Below are 21,850 nucleotides of genomic sequence, written 5' to 3' on the forward strand. Positions count from 1 at the left end.
TACCCCCTTTGACTCAGCCTGACTCAGCCTGACTCATCGCCCACGTAATCGTGCACGCAGGGAAAATTTCAGGAAAGCACACAGCACTTCATTCGGCTGTTCTGAGACTGAAGGAGAGTGAGTGATTACCGGAGGCGGTGACGCATTTGCCCAAACACGACCGCCGGCCCAAAGTCGTTGCCCAAAATGACGTCAATTCCGTCCACCGGTAAGACCAGTCTCACACCAAAGGGCACTTTGCCCTGCACCAAGCCACAATCTAGGTTCATCGTATGCACCGGGACAGGTAACAACCTCAACACTCATTCCTTGCTTAACAATTTTATCCTCAATATCAGTCTCCTCAGAAAACAGCAAAATTCACTCCACAACATAGGAGCTGTCAGCACCCGTATCTCTCAAAATCTGAACAGGCTCCTCACTACTACCGTGTTACAAACTCTTCTGAGACGAAAGGTCGATAGGACTCAACAGGGCCACCAGTCACGCCAGATTCTACATGCCCACCTTGCCACCGTCCTACATCTACTGGACTAGGAACGCTTGCAGCCAGCGCAGAAGGTTTTACCCGCCCAACCCGCAGCCTCAGTGACAGTCGTAACCTTACGCTCAGTGAGATACTGTATGTGGCAACACGACTGGGCAGAGAGTTTTTAAACTGTTCCAAGATGATCAAATTACACAAACTCTCAAAGTCATCAACATCAGAGGACATACGTCACCAACAATTGAAATGATTAGTCAGCACTCACAAACTCCATAGCGACATAGCAACCAGGCTGCTTGGACTAATATAAGGTATGTATGATAGTAACATTTTAAGAAAATCATAATACAGACATAGAATTCCTAAAATTGTAAGGAAGTCTGATACACTGCAATATCCACAGGAAATAATCTGTTCAGAATTGTATGCAAATTTCTAGTTTTAAACAAACTTCCTGCAGGTATATAAGTTCACTATTTAAATTCAATGAATTGTTCAGTGCTGTTATTGTTTTTAGTTTATGCAATGGATATTATGCAATATACATAAAGATATTTCAAAAGAAGTAGGCTATTTTTTCTCCTTTTTTGTAATTGTATGTGGGTACGGGGTCGGTAGGGGTCATCAGTGTATATACGTGGTAAATAGGGGTCCCTTAAGAAAAAGGTTGGGAACGACTGACTTAACCTATGATATTGCTTCAGAATGTATTTGTTGATTATATTTTATATTATCAATCTGAATCTGCAAAGTAACTGAAGCTGTCCAATAAATGTAGTGGAGTAAAAAGTACAATATTTGCCTCTAAAATGTAGTGGAGTAGAAGCAGAAAATGGAAAAGACAGAAGCTACGGTCTCCCCCGCGTCCTCCGACCGCGGCCAACACTGTTTTTCAAGACGGGCTTCACTAGATAGAACTTTGCGGTTTTGGTGCTTCCGTGTAGTTTGTGTTGGAGTCTTGTCTGAACAGCGTAGCCACACGCGAGCGCACATGGGCCACCGACCCGCAATGATTTATACGTGTAAGAAGTTACAAACAGTTCCTTTAAGACTTTAACATCGTGATAGAAGCATCATTTTATATTTTAGAGAAAATGTTTGATCTCATCCTCTTTATTCTGACCTCTAGCTGTGAGAGTCTGGAGAGGGAAACTATAATAACTTTCTCTTTGGAGTAAGAGGGTATTTAAATCGAGATCTATCGCGCTTGATGCCGATGTATCTGAGAGAGTCCACTGGGCGATCCTGGATCCGGATGCAGCTCCTGTGCTCTGCTATCCTGGTTTTTAGAGCTCTTCTTGTTTATCCTACATTATGTTAAACTACATGATTACATTTCTTATGGAACAAGATATACCGTGCACATTCATTCCGGGCCGAAATGAAACGATTGGACGGGATTATTACAGTCCTGCGACAGCCACAGATGCCGGATTTTTATCTTTTATGATTTATTGATTGCTGTCGGGATGAAATGAGAATTTCAGCTAATAAGACAGAAAATGTTTGTAAAAATGCATTACCCACGCTATACAGCTTTAAGCAGGAGAACAAACACTTGTTTTGGTTCTCGGAGATGTCGAACCAAAAAACATAGAAAGACTCAAAGAAACGTACACTAACACAAATAAGACTTGTGACGTTGGACAATAAAAGTAAAAAGAAAAATCAGACTCATCATTCAGTGGAATACAGACTCAGACAGAGGTCAGATACTGGGTCTGAAGACTGGGAACTAAGTATTAACAGTGATGAGAGAGATGCTAAACTATTCAGCAGCTGAGACACTGGACTGGATCAAAGCAGCTGATTGGTGGATGTGAGAGGATGGGATGATCCCAGATCATGTAATGCTGCTTTAATAACAACAGAGCTCTCTCTCTCTCTCTCTCTCTCTCTCTCTCTCTCTCTCTCTCTCTCTCTCATATATTTGACTGAGTAGAGATGCTGTTATATTTTCTTTAATACTTTACACACCAGTAAGGCTTCCCTGCTGTTCTCATGTGTCTGCAGTGAAAGACACAAACACATTTCAACCCTCAGAGCCCACCTTGTCTATTAAATACCACCCAGTCAATCAGCTGAGCCAAAGCAAAGCCGCTCAAAGCACACACACACACACACACACACACACACACACACACACGCACTCCATCCCCTTCCTTTATTTCCAACACTGGCAGAGATAGATAAAAAAAAACTAATCTTTAAATTGCAGATTCCCGGCCTTTTGTCTGAGTGCCGGGGATTTGGCGTCAGCCCAAATGAGATGTAAATTCCATATTTGTGAGAGGTGAAGAAGAGCGCTCGAAAGTCAAAGATGGAGGGGGAAAAAAAACAGCTAAACAAATATATTGAAACAAAGTATCTCCGATCTGTTGGTTAGTTAAAGAAAAAAGGACTTTCTCATCTAAGTGGTATTGATGATCTCATAAGGAGTGTGATTATGGTGTATAGCTGCTGGTAGAATGTGTATCGATCCTGAATAATTAAGTACATGACAAGAGTTTTTTTTTTTTTTCAGAGCGCAGAAAAAGAGCAGAAGAGGTGCCTCCTGGATCCATTTCTTGTGCTGACTGCATGTTCACCAATTACCACCACAATACAGGGCATTATAACCGAATGTTTTGTGCTCGGGATTTATCAAATCATAGGAAAATCCAAGTTTCTACATAAAGCAAGTGATTGTATTTGGCCTGCAGGGGAGGAAATACATGGGGGGGAATGAGTAAAGGGGTTTCTTTTAATAGAAATCAATTTTGGTCTTGGTGCAGCCAGCTGTGGAGCAGACTGAAACACACAGCTCTGGCAAAATTGTCAGCACAAAAGGATGTGATATAAAACACCTGCCATCTTGTGATTGGGTGAAGAAAGGAGGGCTCAGGAGGCCCCATTCTCTCTATAGGCAGTCCTTATCACTGCCTGCAGGACCGACGCCATTAACCTGTGCCTCACCGGATAACCGCGCTTAGATTAGCTTTCTGATTTTACAGCTCAGTCACACACACACACACACACACACACACACACACACGCGCGCGCACACACACACAGGGATAATAGTAATTATTGGGAGAGCCAAGCAAGCCCTCAGAGCCCATGATGATAACCGGTGTAATAGCAGCAAAAATCCTTAAGACTAGAGATAAAAAAAAGCCAAGTTATGTGAAAAAACACTGAAACCTTTGAGGTCATGATGTTGGTCTACATTCCTGTAAAGTGAACATGACAAATGAATTCACAGTGGACAGGTGAAATCAGCTGGATCACTGCACAAAGGGGAAAACAACAACGACTGGTGCAGCTCTCCAAATGTGAAAGAAGCCAGGTCTTCTCTTTGATAGTTTATTACTTAATTCCTCACTGACTGCCTTTGGTTCCAGACCTCTGAATAATCGGCCACATCTCTAATTTGTTCAGCGACTCAAATCAAGCCCCTGGGAACGGCTGTTAGGCATAATGCCTTCAGTTGCAATAAATACAAATGTAAAAAATGGCAAGAATGCAAAAAAAGAAATGAGCTAAATTCAAAGTTGAAGTGAAGGAGCCTGTTTCACAGTTGGAGTCCTGCCGAGTGTATCAGGGTGAATGAGTGAGTGTAGTTACCTTCGCTGCAGAAGCGGCCCTTGTATTCGGTTTTGGAGCAGTCACAGACCGGCTCTCCGTCCACCACCGAGCACGTGCCGCCGTTCTCGCACGGGTTCGCCGTGCACCACCCTTCCGACTCCAGGGGCACCTTAAGGCTCCCCAGGAACAGGGGCTGGGAGTTGCCGTATTTGAGGTCTGTAATTGTGCCCCTGAAGGGCTGCATGTTTCGCACCGTAGGCAGTGTGAGCGCACCGTCGCGGATATCCTGAGGCACTCCACCCAGGAACAGGTCGCTAACTATTTTCATGAACAGACGCTGAGGCCGCACCTCGTCCGCTTTGGCCTGGCCGTCCAGCACCAGCACTGTGCGCAGGTTATACCTGCTCAGAGTGGCGAAGTGCCAGCTGCCGTCGTCCACCCGCCTGTCCGACACGACCGTGGTCTCGGCACAGTCGATGCTGAAACCCAGCTGCAGTCGGCCCTCCGCCACCGACAGCTGCAGAAAGTCACAGTAGCCTCCATCGTCAAAGTACAGCAGCAGCGCCTCCGCCGCCTCCGTCTTGAACTGGAAGCTGAGGTCGCCGCGGGTGCTGGCGTCCCAGCGGAGGTAGCGTGCCCACTGACCGGGTGTGCCTAAAAATTCCAGTCCCAGACATGTGCTGAGCAACACTTGCAGACTGATAGAAAAACTTACAACACCCATAGCTGCAAAGAATGTATTAATCCGAGAAGGTGTCTTGAACTCTTAGGGATGGTCAGTCTGAATATCAGGGATTCCACAGTTTTATCCACAATATGTGCAGAGATATATTCTGATAAATATTTATTATAAAAATAGGTTTTGAAAGGGAAAAGGGAAGTAGCAGGAGAACAGTTGTTGTGGTTAACAGTCTTAGGGTCGGCGTAATTTACATCAGTAAATTGTCCAGTAGTTGCTAGGCAGTGCTTGTATGGAGGAATAGTTGTTTTCCTCCTCAGGTGTTAAAGAGAGGACCGACGGGGAGAGAGGAGGAGGAGGAGGAGGTGGTGATGTTTTAATGCCGTTTTTTTCACACTTCAGAACAGATGCTATCAAGACTCATGGTGCAAGGTCTGATGGAATGGACTTCTCTGGCTATCAGGGCGAGTGGAATTTCCTTCTTCATGTTGTCCGCTGGGAAATGGAGTTGACAAGGGATCCGCTGGCCTCGCTTAGCTCCACCACTGTCAGAAAAAAGAGAGGCAGAGGGTTATGATGGGTCCATCAGCACTGATTTTACTATTACTACCACACACATCCTGGGCTGCATCTAAATGCCATGATAGCAGCACATGACAACATGCATGTGTGCAATCTAAAAAGTTACAGAGGTGAAGGTGGACCTGAGAGAAACATCAGAAGGCTATGCCATGTAATGTTAACATTACATCTTTAAACTACCATATGTACATACTGTATATACATTTGCAGATTAAACTTGTAGATACACTAATATCAACTGATAAAATAGGCTGCAACATTATAAACTAAACCGCCTAGCGGTATAGAGTATATGGTAGTTAGTAGATGCAAGTAAGTATATTTAAAGTCATGTATTCAAAGTATATTTAAAGTGTGGCATTAATAGTTTCATACTTCTTTACCACTGTCAATAATACCAACATTCTCAGCTGGAGAAAGAGTCAAAATAAGGCACAGTGGAGGTCTAAAGCCTGAGTTTACCTGGGGACCCCAAATCATTTTCAAAGGGGTCCGTTGACCTCTGATCTCAAGATATGCCCCTTTACAGACACGCCCACTTTATGATAATCACATGCAGTTTCTTGCATGCAGTATAAATGTGTTATTGTCTCCTATATTCTAAAATTATGTATTTGAATATTTCTGCATACTGGGGTCCCTAAACAGTCCTGGAATTACATAAATTGTGATGATGTTAGTCCCCATAGCGGCCATTTGACTGAAGTCAGACCATTTTATTTTAAACTTGACCTCACTGTATAAAATGACCTGTGGTGACCTCTAGGACAATCACAGCCTCATGAAACTTTGCAGCCACAAACTAGAGACCTAGAGCATTCAGAGGATGGATGGCTTTCCTAGCTAGATTGACAATAAGGGGGTTTCTGAGCAGTTTCCAGAACAGAAGAGCTCGCCATCCAATCACCGAAAAATGCAATTCTTGCAGAAATCTCAAAATGTCAAAAGTTTTCGATACCAAATCACAGCATGGCTTTTTTCCACGGTGTTCCTCAAGGTCTTGGTGTCTTAATGTGGTATTTTGGAGGGATTATTGATAATTTTTTTATCAATTCTCGAATGATAAAAATGGTAAAATGGTTAAATTTAGCACCAAATCTGTGTAACAAAATGGTATCAACCCAAAGATTGCTGCAACAACTTATGAGACATAATAGGGCATGGAGATGACCATCATATACTTCCATCATAATGTCCTAAGCCCTTAAACACTATCTCAGTTTATTTTAATTAATGAATTAGTTCATTCATGTTTATTTCTGATTTACGACTATAAGAACTTGACACACAGTGCTGTGCTGCATCTCAAATTAATCTTCAGGTTCCCAGCTTTCAGATGATGTACACCACTTCCATGTGACATCTACTGTTGACTTTTTATCTACCCCTAAAGACCCCCTGTACCCCAGCCCTACCCATCTAAAAATGGTAAAGGGTTAGGTAACATTTTGAATGAGGGACTTTTACTTGTATTGAAGTATTTTTACATCATTGTATTAACACATTGTGACAGTTTTAATAGTCTGTACATTTTATTTCCCAACAGGAATGTCCCTTTCCTCTGAAACCCATGCACCTCCAAAATGTTTTTACATTGGAGAAAATGCCTTTTTCAGATAATCTTGAATTCAAAATCCAACATTTTTTTTCTCCTGGACAGCAACTCTGTCAAGAATAATATTGGTGGCTAAATAATGATTCCTTTATTTAGCCATTTATTGGACTAAAAGAAGAAGAAGAGCATAAAGCAAACTAGAATCAAAATGTCCACCAATATCAAACGTAAACTCCCCACAGGCTCCTAACATTAAAGACATGACCCCTATGTCCTCAGAGGTAGCGATCACTCTGATGGATGGTACAATTAACATCGATCACATGAAGGATTTTGTTGTAATGAAGACAACGTGTGTCTTTTATAACACATATTGAGAGAGGAAGAGTTTGCGTAGCCAGCATAGCTAACATGTACTGTCCTGTTGGCAGTCACCAATCCTAATTAAAAGTGCCTATGATATCGCGGCATTTTTCCCTCCTCCACAATGGCTGCTATCGGTCATCTGCTGGGTAAATGAGCCTCCTTATTCTCATGGCAGTGGCAGACCGCCTTTATCTGATCACCAGCCTGGAGAGACGGCGTTCTGCTGAATCCTGTCAAATACTACGAGGAACAGAGAAACACAAGCAGGTGATGATGCAATAGAAAATCTAATAATAAACTAATCTCTGTGTTGATAACTCTCGCTACGAGTGACCCCTTGTACATTACAGTCCTATTGTGTGTATAAAAATACTGATAAGGGCAGTGTTTTAGTGGTGTAAACCTAACATAGAACTAGAATGGCACTCGGAGAGCGCAGACCTCCACTACCCTCTCTCCGTTCAGCTTGCGTCATCATCCACGTGTATTTTTGTTTATGTTGAGATCAGCTGTACGTAGCGGAGCGTCGTAAAACACTTCATTAAAACTGGACAGAAACAAAATAAAACTCACCTAAACCGTCGTCGTTACTCTTTCCAACAATCACTAAGTGTGCTTTGGTCGAACTCAACTGTAATTTCACAGAGTTTAATGTGAGAAAATGCCGAATCTATAGTTGTCGTCCCCCACCGCTCTCTCTCTGTCTCTCTCTCTGAAGGAAAGAGGCGGGGTCATGATTCATCAATGCGTCATCAGCTACACTGCACATGTGTTATACCTGTGGTTTTAATACACAGGCTGATTGGAATACTTAAAAATATTTCTGAATCCAGATCATGATCCGGATCGCCACCAAAATCTAATGGATTGTTTATTGGGCCACACCTCACCCGTCCAAACAATTTAATTCAAATCCATCACAGACTTTGGGAGTAATCCTGCTAACGGACAAACAAACCAACAAACCAACAAACAAACCAACGTCGATGAAAACATAACCTCCTTCCCAGGCCCTTCGGCCGTGGCGGAGGTAATTATTATTGTGTTGGCATTCACCAACTACCCTCATGATGCTCAATGCTCTCATGAACTTTTTATAGTGCAGCAATCAAAGGTGGAGCAAGACGTAGTAAACATTCAGGTCTCAGGCCAACCCCGGGGGGGATCTGGGGGCATTCTCCCCTCTGGAGATTTTTGCGGCAGCCATCAGCACTATTTTTCAAGCCGTTGATAATAGAACGCTAAAAATGTGAACATCATTTGGGGAAAACATGATAGTTGCCAAGGAAATAAACCATCCTGTAGAGCCTCCATCCCATTCAGTATCTAATTATTCTCCATCTGTCTTCATCATTCTGAAACAGCTAATATTGAGGATGACTCGTTTTCACTCCTGTTACCTAAAAAGAGGCAAAACTTGTATTTTTAAGTTACATTACATACGTAGGTAGGGCAGGAATTTGGTGTAAACAGCATTATTAATCTTGAAAGCTTGTGTTATAGTATGCTGGAGTTCACAGAATGGTTAGCTGACATATCTGCTACATTTTAATCCATACCATAATAATCTGGGCTGCTCTAATTGCAAATCAAGGACCCCCAACAATGCCAAGTAAATGTGCTTTTCAATTTTATTACACGGCTGTATTGAATACTCGATTCTGATTGGTCAATCACGGAGTTCTGCGGTCTGTAATTTCTTTATAACAGACCGTTGCTATGTATAACAGACCGTTGCTATGGGCGCCGCTCTGATGTCGGACTCTGGCGGACCGTTTTTGTGTCAAAATATTGATTTCTTCAGTAAGTAGCTGTGTAATAAGCGGGATAATGTACAGCTAGCGGGTCATTGTTGTGTTGCTTTGCGTCGTGTTGCAGCATCGCCCTGTCTGGGATTCTTTCACAACAATGACCGGCTGTACATTATCCCTTACTTATTAGATTTCTTCAGGGAATAGCACAGTAGTAGTACTAGTAGTAGTAGTAGTAGTAGTAGTAGTAGTAGTAGGCCTAGTAGTAGCAGTAGCAGCATAGAACAACCTCCCATGACAGTGTTAGGGCGGACATGGATGGAGATATTTCCCCAGTAATGGAACTTTTGCTCCATTCATGTGCCGGTCCAGTCAGAGAGATTGTCAGTTCTCTCTGAATCACAAGCTATACGGTGGATTTCCTTATGGACAAGAATAAATATTATTCCTATTGAATGCAACTGCACAGTGTACAGTACAGTGCAGTAAAACATTGTAAATGTAGATACGTTTGAGAGCTGAACAACCACGAGGCGAGAGCAAACAAACATCAGCAATGGATAAAGCTTTAGCCAATCATGCCTGGATTGGTCCTATTCTTCATCCTGTGGATTGGACCTTTGAACATTGGCGTTACTGAGGTTTTTAGTCAACCCTTCTCATTCCTTGGTGATCAGATCCCATTCTGATTCAAAGGCTTACAGTGCTGGCTTGTACTCTGTAATGACATTAATGCTGACTAGCATGAACAATAGCATGAAGCGATGTCGGCAACCCACCCAACCCGTCTTGAAACATGGACCAATGAGTCTAACGCACGCGCGAGTCAGAGCAGAGGGTGCAAGCAAAACTCCGTGGCGCAATGAAAGTGAGGGCCGGTGCGCGCCGGCTGAGGTGGGATCCCGGCCCAGCAGGGTCGGGCGCACCACCGTAAAGTGGTATCGGTGCCATTGTATCGGAGCCGTTTTGCGAGTACGAGTACGAGTACGAGTACATGAGCACAGTATCGGACCCGATACCCGATACTGGTATCGGTGCATTCCTAAACTAAACCATCATTAACAGTGAGATGTCGCTGAAATGTGCATAAAGAGAATGATGAAATTCATCACTCATAAATCATTTATAAGAAGTTTATAAATGTGCCTTTTGACTTAGACTGCAAAAATAACAACAATCAGTAAAATTAGCAAACAACCGAAAAACAATGTTACACATCTCTCAACTCACATTCAATCTCCTCCTCATCATACTAGCCACAGCTATCTGTTGTAAACTGTGTACACCTGCTCTGAAGTCTGCGTGAGGTGTGCACATTCTTCCTCTAGAAATACCAGCTCATGTGTGGGAGAAGGCGTACGCATGGTTTTTGTGTGTACACATTATTCATACATCTGGCCCCTGGTGCCTATATAATGTGCAAGCCAACTAAGCATAATGAATATTTCACTTTAATCTAATAAATTCAACAATATAATCGTGCTATTTTCAGCACTTTATTGTTCTGGATTATGCTTCTAAAGGGTTATTGTCCTATTTCAGTCCCTGGGTGTGAGTGTGTTAATGCTCCAGACAAACTGTATTCTGTAGTAACGTACAAATGCCACAAGATGGTCGCAGCTACATCTGAGGTACCGTATGAGAACTGTGCAAGTCAGGGAATTTTTCCCACAACATGTTCCTGCAAATGTTTCACAATAAAAGCCTTGTTAGGAAATGAAGACGTTTTGTCCAACAAAATGCCAAAGGGCTTTTAATTTGAAACAGATACAGGAAGTGTCAAGCTTGAATTAACAGCATAATGAAATAACAAAAATGTTATATGGCAAATGGGAGCAGATCAGAAAAGTAAGCTTAATGCTAAAATATGGCTAAATAAACTCATCGAACAGAGTGAATGAGACATACAGGCCTGTCTCTAATATAAGCCTGCTGCAAATCAGCTCATTTGCACAAAAAAGGTGCATGAATGCCACAATTATGCGCAAGGCATTTAGTGTGCAATAAGAATGCCTTTCTTGCTTTTGTCATGTCATCAGCAGGAATATGCTCCGCTCAGAGCTAGTGACGTAGAATAAAAAGTGAGAAAGACTGCTTATGGTGGGGGGGAGGCGAGGTGGACGGGTCCAATAAACACGCCACTATTAACCTGGAGACCGCAGCCTTGTTTCGTTAGCTATGTTAGCTACGTTAGTTACGTTAGTTACGTTAGTTACGTTTGTGACGAGTTTTTTCGTGACATCTTTGGCATGTTTTCCGAACTAATGTTGCATTGTTTCCATACGTATTTTAGTATTTTAGTTTACATACTTATTTCAAGCCCAACCATGATGTGTCACCTAAACCTAACTAAGTGGTTTTGTTGCCTGAACCTAACTGCAGACTTTACAGTCGTTTTCTTGCATGGCGGATAAATGACCCGAGAAAAGGTTAAAATGCGTCCCAACGACACGCAAAATGTCATAAAATGTCTTGTTATTTATACGCCTTCCCAGGAGACTGGATTGTGCAAATAAACCTTTCGCTCTGCTGCACATACGTTTATTTTAAATAGCTAATTAGAAAAGCTGCTTGGATATAATAAAATTCAACAAAAACACAATTTTTTTTTTACTGTTTTTACAAAGTATTAGGGCCATTGTGGATGGATGGAGAGTCTACAATATTTATTTTTCATTACCACGGTTTTGAATTCTTCATCCGAGTGTTTTTCTCATAGATTTACAACTTTATAATCTCGTAAATTCTGAGTTTGTTCTCAGAATATTATTATAGAGTTTATCCCACAAATAGGCGATGGAAATGTGTTTGTCGAGTAAATAATGATGTAGTGAATATTACATGATAGATCAGCCGTTTGTTACGATTCCAAAAGCAGCAAAGAACGGTCTGTAAATGACATCACTTTTCCCAGAGCTGTTAAACGCACTGCTGCACCCATAGGTGAGACTCCCTGCTAGAAATCAAGAGACCCCTCAATGGGAACTCTCTGTCATGATATGAGGGCTGTACCACGGACCAAGTTGGATAAAGCCAGGCTTTCTCCCCTGAGCTGGCTCGACGAAGCCTCAAGCCCTGGTCAACTGTCTTTGTTAAGCCAGGGTGTCTTCATCAGGCTCTGTTAAAGGGGTTGTTTCAAGTCCCCCTCTGTCTCTCTCACTCTTACAGCATAAATATTACAGCAAAAAGTAATACTGTTGCTGCAAATAAGGCAAGAGGGGAATGCTGGCGGAAGTTTATATATTTGTTTTACTGCTCATTATGCACTCTTATTTCTAACATGACGACTGCACATTCTACAGCTCTTAAAGTTTAAACTTGATGCAGCAGATGTATATGTTATACTCAAGACCTGCATTTAGGTCCGACTCTGTCCCATAATGAAGAATATGTGGAAATCAAAGTAAAATTAATCTTATTGATTGAATATTATCTGTGATAAATACCAATCAATTTTCTTATCGTGTTCTATTAGCTGTAATTCCAGCAGTGTAAAACGGACTTCTGCAAATCAGGACCAAGCACAGAAAACGTCATCCAAAGTGGTAACGTTACGAGAAGAGAAGAACAGAACCTGCCCAATAGAGGTAAGGTCAAGACAGCAAAGCTTCTTTTTCCCACGATTTTTTCCTGACATTGGAAGCTTGTGCTCATGGAGACATTTATTTACCCAACTGATGGAAATGCACCTAATTCACTTCCTATTTGTTGCAACATTTCTAACTTTGGCTTTAAATTCCCTTGATTGTGGAATCTAACGATTGTACGAAATTATCACTGTCCGCTCAAATAATCACAATCAGGCGATCACGTTATAATTGCAACAGGCCTAAATATTCACCTGTTAAAACTTAAATTTCACAGACTCTTTTTGTAAGCATTATCAAAAATGGCAATATGTTTCGGATAGTTCCTTAGCAACACTGACATAAGGAGTCATCAACCACTAAGGAAAACAAACATGTCTTTAGATTCATTGGGCCTCATGCAGCAACATTCTCTTAATTCTCTCTAATATTTTCTCTTAATTTTCTATTAAGAAAAAAAAAATAAGAGAAGTCAATTCCAGATGCACCAACCGTAACCGTAAGAAAATGGAGGTGTGTGACTGATGTTCATTAATAGCATATGGTAACACCCCCCTAAACGCTATATAAGGGCAGGTGTTAGTATAGGTAACGCCCCCTAAACACTATATAAGGACAGGTATTAGCATAGATAATAGCCCCTAAACAATGTATAAGGGCATGTATTAGTGTAGATAATGGCCCCTAGACACTATTTAAGGTAAGGTATTAGCATAGGTGACGCCCCCTAAAAACTATATAAGAGCAGGTATTAGCGTAAGTAACGCCCCTAAATACTATACTGTAGAAGGGCAGGTGTTGGCATAGGTAACGCCCCTAAACACTATGTAAGGGAAGGTACTAGCATAGGTGACACCTATGCTTAACACTATATAAGGGAAGGCATTAGCATAGGTAACACCCCCTTAACACTATATAAGGGCCGGTATTAGCATTGGTAACGCCACCTAAACACTTTAAGGGTAGGTGTTTTGCCGTGTGCAAATGCTCTGGAACATGCCCAAGAATTATAGAGAAAAAAATGCTGTAAGTAGACGACTATGATTTAAGATAATATGATATAATAAATGTGAATTTTCCACGGTGTTACAGGGAAATCAAGAAGTATAAAAGAGCAGTGTGTAAGCCACGTAACATCATCCAAGGAGTTTTCATAGTCTGAATTGGGATCAACGGACCAATAGTATTTATTTAGCATTTAATAATCTAATCATTATAATTACTCTAAAACATATAATAATCTAAATTTGATTATATTATAAAATATTCATGTGTTTTTTTATGTTCCTCAAATTTAAAACTTAATTTTCCTTGCGTTGGACAAACAATTAGCGGACGGTGAAAACTAGATGTTTTTTTCTCATCTTGGTAAGAGTGCTCTCGACCACTCGTCAAATGTTCTCTTACCAAAGAGAAGAACAAAAATAAGAAAAGATTAGTGAATCCCAGAAATCAATGAGTACTAACAAAATAAGAACAAATCGTGGATACGAACAAAAATAAGAGGAAATTTGTTGGTATATGTCTTCCTGCGTGAGGCCCATTGTCGCCTCTTACTCGATTAGTCGACTAATCGGTTGTTTTCATCTTGGTCGCCTAAGATTTCTTCAGAGATTTTTTTTTTTTTTTGCTTTTTTCATGAATATTTATTTATTTGAAATTTATGAGCACATCTTTCGTAACAGCAGATTTAAAGTGGTGCTTTTGTGTGATTCTTTGTGGAGAATTGATTAAATCAACTAATTGATTAGTCGACAAAATCACAGGTCGAGAACAGCCCTAGTGTTTTTATATTTTATTCATTTAGTGTCACTTAATTCAATAATGACCACTTTACATTCCCCTTATCTGTAAAATATCTAAAATCAGGGTTAGTGTTTATTTCCAAACATAACATTTTTATTCTGCCAACCACTGAAAATATTTGTAAACAGCAAATACAACACAGTTCAATTAGTTATTATTCAAAAGAGCTTCATATTCTATTTGACTTTTTTTTTTAAATATATTTTCCATCTTACAACTATGCTTAATTGTAAAGTCAGAAGTGCTGAACGATCAGCACAAAATACCAGATTAAAAAAATAAGCATTGGCCTTTAAAAACTCATAACAGCCCAGCTATATTAAATCTGAACTGACTGTCCTTCCTAAAATCATATAATTATATAATATAATATTTTTCACAAATTACAAAGGAAAGTTTTTTTTTTTTACTTATTGGTGTGTCTGCAGTACTAGCATTAAATATTATGTGTCCGCTAATCAGATATGAATCACTGCCTTGGCACACACACCACTTCTTGTCCTCGGCATTCACACTTAAGAGTATAAATACATAAATACTGCACTCGTGTTTACAAACGCAGACTAGTTCTGGCATCATTCTCAATGTGTGTTTTCGTGTGTGTCTGTGTGTGTGTGTGCGCGTGTCTTTTGTTGCAGTGCGGGGAGCGTCAGGGGTTAAAAGGCTAAACGACATGGATCATTGTTCTCTGTGAAAGGCTCCATTGACAAACCCCACAGGGACGAGTCCACATACACACACTGACAAAAGGCAGCAGCACTCTGGATCCTATTAACAAGCACACGGACTGGGACGGAGAGCGTGTGTGTGTGTGTGTGTGTGTGTGTGTGTGTGTGTGTGTGTGTGTGTGTGTGTGTGCGTGTGCGTGTGTGTGTGTGTGTGTAAATGCAAATAAAAGCAGCCCACCGGTAGGCCCATTGCCTTTAAATGGATGCCACTTGCCAGTAATTTTACAGCAGGTGCCCTGATCACACACTCGTCACACACACAAAAACACACACATGCAGTAACGCCGTCCAGACACACAGTGACAAAATGTCCTCCACAGCTTTGCAGATGATATCTCAAAAGGACGGGCTGCACATTTTTTTTTTTTTTCCCCCACGATTTGCTCGTATCGCTCAGTGTGAGGCCCTCCGAAACAGACACCCAACGCAGTACACCGTTGACATCTCACAATAGATTTTTAGGAGGTGCCATTTTCTTTTGCCTGTCTTCTGCTGCTGCAGTGGTACATTTGACCACGATATGCAACATGACAGTGGGAAGGGGAGGAGGAGGAGCAGGAGAGAGAGACAGCAGAGGGATGGATGAGTGATGTTCCACCTCATCTACTCCCACTCATGCATCGTACGAAACACACCCGACACACCGCTCTTCCTCTGCTCTCTTCGTCACGTTGCACGTCCAAATCAGCCACAAACCTTTCTACATGTACAGAAGAGCATTCAGCCACCATCTTAAAGCTCCTGTCTGTCTGTCTGTCTGTCTGAAAGGAGGAGCTATAGGGCTCTCAATCATGAGTCAATTTTCTATCACTTTATCAATATATTGTTCCATAGGAAAAAGGCTCTGGAGAAGCTAATGAGACTTTATGGATTAATAACAGACTAACATTGCAACAATGCCTACGATGGCCCTCGTGAAACCCAGATATTTTAAGGGCTAAATACCACGATGTTTAAGCGAAATCTCTGACAGTACAAATTGATATCATCCATCATGTCAGCCTATACCCTAAAAGAACTCTATAAAACCATGTGGTTAATCCGGACAAAAACACCTGACTAGATTTTAACAGACGAGATGGCATTCATCAGCAAAAGGACACTAATGCAGAGACCAATTTTTCAAATGAAAATGTAATGTAAAATCTTAATATGGGGAATTATCCTTTGCAGAATGATTATTAATATTGGTAAATCAGTTTGTATTTACCACCACGTCTCGTTTTAAACAGACAGAAATAAAAAAAGAGACTAGTAAAAGGCAGGTAAATGTAAAATGGTTAGATGGGAGGATGTGAGGGATGGAGGGATGGAGGGTGTGTGTGTGTTTGTGGTTTGGTTTCGGGTGCAGCATGGGCACCGTGTTGTTATCCAGCTACTCTGCAGGCAAGACACGCCTTCTCTGGGCTCTGTGGTTCTGCTGCAGCACCCTTCACGGCATTACATCACCCAGTTAGAGAGCACCCCACAAACGGCTGCACACACACACGCTCACACACAGCGCCTGCACCATACAAACGTCTGCGTATACACACACCACCTTACCAGCGCCAGAATACACATCACACACACACACACACACCATTAAATGATACACGCCACACTGACACATGCACACATAATGACTGCAGACACACTAAATCTACTGCATGCCAGCCAATAAACCAAAGCATGGACACACACCTCTTCATCAGCTACACACACATCGCTACACACAGCGAACACACCCACAAATACCAGCAGTTTATATAACATCACACTCCCTCTCTCTCATCGGGCTGATCGACTTTTTTTTTTTATTCTTTATGACCGATTTGTTTTTTTAAATATTTAAATCATCTTGCTTTTTCACATTAATTGATCCATCAGCATAAATTAAACGGTATATATTATATATTATTATTATAGTATATGCCTGTGCGTTTTTAAGGCCTGGATAAATCTGAAATAATTGCAACAAAAAGGGAGAATCGTTTCCATTTCTATTTCATGTATATTTGGACAGCTTATTTGAAAGGATGTCTACAGGCCTTAAAGATGGCACAGCAGATATTTTCGATATGGAGTATTTATGTCACACTTTATTGCACCTTTTTATAAAAAAAAACAACGAAATAGTCGGCAGGCGAGAAACCTTCTGAACGCAGAAAAATGAGCAAAGTAAAGAAAAGAGCATTGTGTAAAAGCCTGCGTAATATTTGTCTGTCCCCGCCCAGAGGGATTAGTGTTACCTTGAGAGCCCTTGGCTTTTTGCGCCTGATTTGTCAGCGCAGTTAATCGGCTGCCAACCAGAACAAAAAAGCAGGACAGCCAAATTACCCAAAACAGCCTCCATCCTATACCCGAACACACCACCACCAACACCACCAACACCCAGCCTCAGACAGAGGGGGAGAAAACGAGAAGGAAAATTAAATCCAGAGGCGGTTTCATTTTTTTTTTTTTTGTTGCAGAAAATACGCACCGTCCATGCATGCGACATTATTACGCTCACTGAAGATTTACAGTAGAAGAATTTTGCTTATAAATAGAATATTGATAGCTGAATAGTTGTCAGTAGTGATCACACATTTACAATCATATTGCATCTATTATTATTATTATATTATAAATCTCAGCAATCCAGCATTTTTTTTTTAAGGAGTGTAAAAAAAATAAACATTAATCGTACCAAAAGGAGAAATTATTTTTCTTTCTCCAAACGTATGATTTAAACATAAATGACACAAGTGTGTTCGGTGTGAAATGATTGTGTTGACAGTTTAGCAGCAGGAGATGATGATGATGAAGCCCGTTTGAGGCCCTTTGAGAGGAGAAGAGACGCATTCTCTGGGCGGGTCACGCCCATTACAGAGACGTTTTAGAAGAAGAAGCCTGATCATGAAATCATCTAATCCTATTAACTGCGATGAATTAAAACATATAGAATTTTTTTTTTTGGTGAATTGGCACCACTTTATAGTCTGGACCAGGTCAGACTGGAGCTGCTGTTGTTCAGACTGGTGCTGCTGTTGTTCAGACTGGTGTGTGCAGGTATCCCAGTAAAAGGCGTTAGTTAGAAAGGCAGCAGACGGAGGCCTGCATGGACACCTGGCTGCTGATTCACTGGCAGCTAGAGAGGGATTTCTATGGCGCACTGCATAAGGCCTCATCTTTTTCCTGCAATGAAAATGGCCACATCTTCTGTTTATTATGGGGGATATTATGGGACATCCCGCATTCATTGCGATGTAAATGACAAACGAAAAAAAGGCAGATTTGAATGACAGGTCCTGTCTGTAAATGGACTTGAGCCTGATCTCCAACAGGCCCAGACTGGCTCTTTCAACGTGCGGCAGATTGCAGCTGATCCACAACCAGCAGTTCCTCCCTGCGGACGCCATTTGATCCACCAGGGAACTGAAACAATCCACAATCATCATTTCACTCAAATTAGATTTTGTTTTTTGTTTTTCTCCCACACAATCATTTTAACGTCACCTTTTTAAACATCTAACTAACGGATTGGTTTAATTTATGTCGAGTGGATCTTAATTAGAGATCATGTTCAATTTTTTAGACCTTGTAGTTTCATAGATATGCAAAAACATTGTGACATCCGTTTGATTCCATGTTGTAAATGTGCGCAAAAGCAGCAGCTGGAGCCTCAAGAGAGGAAGAAGAAGAGGGGATAATGGAGGAATGTGATGCTTATTAGTCGACATGGCGAGGAAGTGTGCAGCCTGCTGCTGCTGCTGCGTGCTGTCTGTCTGTCTGTCCATCTCCGTTAACACAAGAAGGTCATGTATCAAACTGCATGTCTGCTGCTCCAATTACATCCAAATATGCATCTATATTTAAAGAGCGCGTTCTAGCAGTGCGCGCTGGGCGGAGAGGGGATGTGCGTGTCATTGTGTCATTTTGTTTGACATTTTAACATGAAGCTGCAGACGAGAACAATGCGTGGACACCGGACACCTGGCGTCCGTGATATTTATTATTCATCATCCTAGAAAAAACAAGGTGAAGGAAATGTGTGGAAGTCGTGCGTTTTAGTCTGTTTTTATTATGAAGGATGCTCCGTCCTATGTCATAAACACACACGCCTGGTTTAAACGACGCATGGTGTCGAATTTATAATAAGATCCAATAATAAAATACAAATAAAATTGATATAGTAAACATGGCCTCAGGACGCGTAATTCTACACCCGCCTGTCACGGTGCCTCTCTGCTCCACCGGGGGAATTCAGAGGCCAACATGGCAGAAATTCCCATTTTGATTCCCACAAACGTTGAAACGTTTCTTCAAGGAGACTCACACCTGCTCCAGGTCTCTCCATGTTTCACCGCTCCGGTGCGCACAAACTGGAAAAAGTCGTGTAAAAAGTGGTCAAGTTGCGCGCTACCTGTGTGTGTGCGCCAGCAGTGGAAACTCCATCTCCATCCCTCTGGCAGCTGCTCCTGTTTCACTGTTTCACTACATGATGCTGAGCGTTACATGAACAGGTTGGGGGGTGAACAGACGACGCTACTACTGACCTTAGTTCAACACATCACCGACCAGTATCCAAGTCATAAAATCCAGATGGTAAACTCCACAGAGCCGTAGTTTGAACAAACATCCAGGATCCCGTTCAAAGCAGCAGTGTTCCGGCTGCTGGAGCGGCAGAGCGGCGGAGCGGCGGTGAGCACCAGGCGGTGACCGGTAACCGGGCTGGGCTGGCTGTATACCGGGCTGGTTTTCTGCTCCTCACAGGTGCGTCCACCACGGTGCATCATACGCACAAAAGCCGCTGTTAGCTCGGTGAGACTTGCAGCGGCTGCAGGCAAGAGAGGTGCACGCACGCACGCACGCACACAAACGCGCACACGCGCGCCACTCGGGTCCGCCCTCTACTCAGCACACGCGCCATTTAAAGGCGTACAGACCCCCCTCACCCCACCCCCCAATCGGAAGACGGCCTTCATGATCACCACTCCTAAAAGAGGAATGCTTTTTTTTTTACCTTTTTTATTTAATTTCTCTGTTTATTTACTTTCCCATTAAATTTTTCCTTTTATTTGTTTGCATTATTTTTTTTAAATGTATTTATTTTTGCATTTATTTATTTTAAATTTATCTTTACAATTATTTATTCGTTTTTAAATGTATGTATTTATTTCTGCATCCATTATTTCTGTATTATTTTCCCTTTGCATCTTTCCCCCCTATTTATTTCCTCAAACTTTATACATTTCTTTAAGCATTTGTTCTTCATTATGCAAATGAGTGGCTGTCATTCAAAGTGTGCCATGGGATCAACTAATCAGCTCTAGGCCAAAACATGACGAGGCAAAATCAAGTGTAAATTATTTAGAATTTCAGCTTTTGTGAGTTTTTCCAAAAATTTAGTTTTTTATAACTATTATATTGTTATGAAGATACCTGGTTCCTTGTTATTGTATTTATAATTAAATCAGTTCATTAATAAAATTAACCAGTCTATTTTTGTTTATCAGACACCAGTTAAGAGAAGAACATCCAGTCAGTTCATCCGTTCACCCCGAGACACACATGATAAGTTAAATCCACTTCTGCAGACTCACAAACAATGTCACAAATATTGTAAATCTCAATTTTCATTTTCATCTTAATTAATTCACTTTAGACACATACAATTCAATACAATACAATACAATACAATACAATACTATAATACACTGTTATATAATACAATGCTATAATATAACATATTATAATATAATAATACAATACCACATACAATGCAGTGAGTCAAGTGTTTGACACCAATTTGCAGTCATATGTTAACATGAAATAATTGGGCTCCAGAGCAACCAGGTAAGAGTCAAAGTAGTTTCCTGTCTTGGACTAACTGATTAATGCTTGATGTTACCTATTCATAGATCTGCATGTCCCAGAGGAAGTTGTGGCTATTCAGAAGTTAATGTTTTGGTAACTGAATTTAATTCCAGTAAGTAACCAGTATCAATTTTTCACAATTATAACAAACCAAATTTCATGAAAATCGGTTCAGAATTAATCGAGTTTCAGTCAGTCTTGTGGACAATTGTCTGCAGACACATCATATTGGTTTGCTAGAGGATCTTGAACACACACACGGTGTCTACTTTTCTATATCTATGCCTAAGCACCTCAGTTCTCTAGCAATCCTCTGACCAATGAGGTAGCCATTTCTGTCTCCAGCACTGGCACACAGCACTAAAACCAAGTGTGGAGATGGGTCTGGCTATGTGAGATTAGCATTTCTGCAGTGAGCCTGGTGTATGCACTCTGATGTTGATGATCATCCAATAGGCCAAAACCAAAACCCCATGACTCACTTTGATGGACAGCCTCCTCATTTGCATAATGAAGAAGAAATGCAGAAATAATTGAACAAAGAAATCTATAAAGAAAATAATACATGAATAAATAAGTTTGGGGAAATAAATAGAGGGGAAAAATATTGCCTCAAGCAGCCATTTCGGGTTCAACAGCTTAATTGCCAAAATTAAAGCATATCCAGTGAGTTTTGTAATGACAGGACAAACAGTTTCTGATTTATAGGCTGTGTTATGCCACGCCCATTTTTTTTGCATTTGTAGCACCCCCTTATGGATGAGTTGAATTAAACTTTCAGGGTGTGTTCCAGGTGCTCTTGTGGACATTTCCTGCAGTTTCCAAGTTTCGTGATTTGTGGAGTTTGGTCCATTGATGTCACTGGCGATTTTAGACAATTTTTAAGGGTGCTCAAGCACAC

At 41.2% G+C, this 21,850-nt stretch overlaps 1 protein-coding gene across 10 annotated transcripts in view; it reads right to left on the reverse strand.

Moving 5' to 3' along the window:
• nrxn3a (neurexin 3a) overlaps positions 1-19,963 on the reverse strand; it is a 188,885-nt gene extending 168,922 nt beyond the window's left edge. For 6 of the 10 annotated variants that reach the window (XR_012597206.1, XR_012597205.1, XM_074659992.1 and 3 more), the window contains exons 1-2: positions 19,629-19,963; positions 4,094-5,278 (exon numbers count right to left, since the gene is read on the reverse strand). Coding sequence is in view for 8 of the 10 variants with exons in the window: in XM_074659992.1 (XP_074516093.1) it covers positions 4,094-4,778 (685 nt within the window). In the remaining 2 variants the exon portion in view is untranslated. The remainder of the gene's footprint in view (positions 1-4,093; positions 5,279-19,628) is intronic. The other 4 variants (XM_074659993.1, XM_074659995.1, XM_074659996.1 and 1 more) reach the window with 1 other exon arrangement.
• Positions 19,964-21,850: the final 1,887 nt, after the last annotated feature.

The sequence above is a fragment of the Sebastes fasciatus genome, chromosome 15 (assembly GCF_043250625.1).
Source record: "Sebastes fasciatus isolate fSebFas1 chromosome 15, fSebFas1.pri, whole genome shotgun sequence".
NCBI classification, from domain to species: Eukaryota; Metazoa; Chordata; class Actinopteri; order Perciformes; family Sebastidae; genus Sebastes; species Sebastes fasciatus.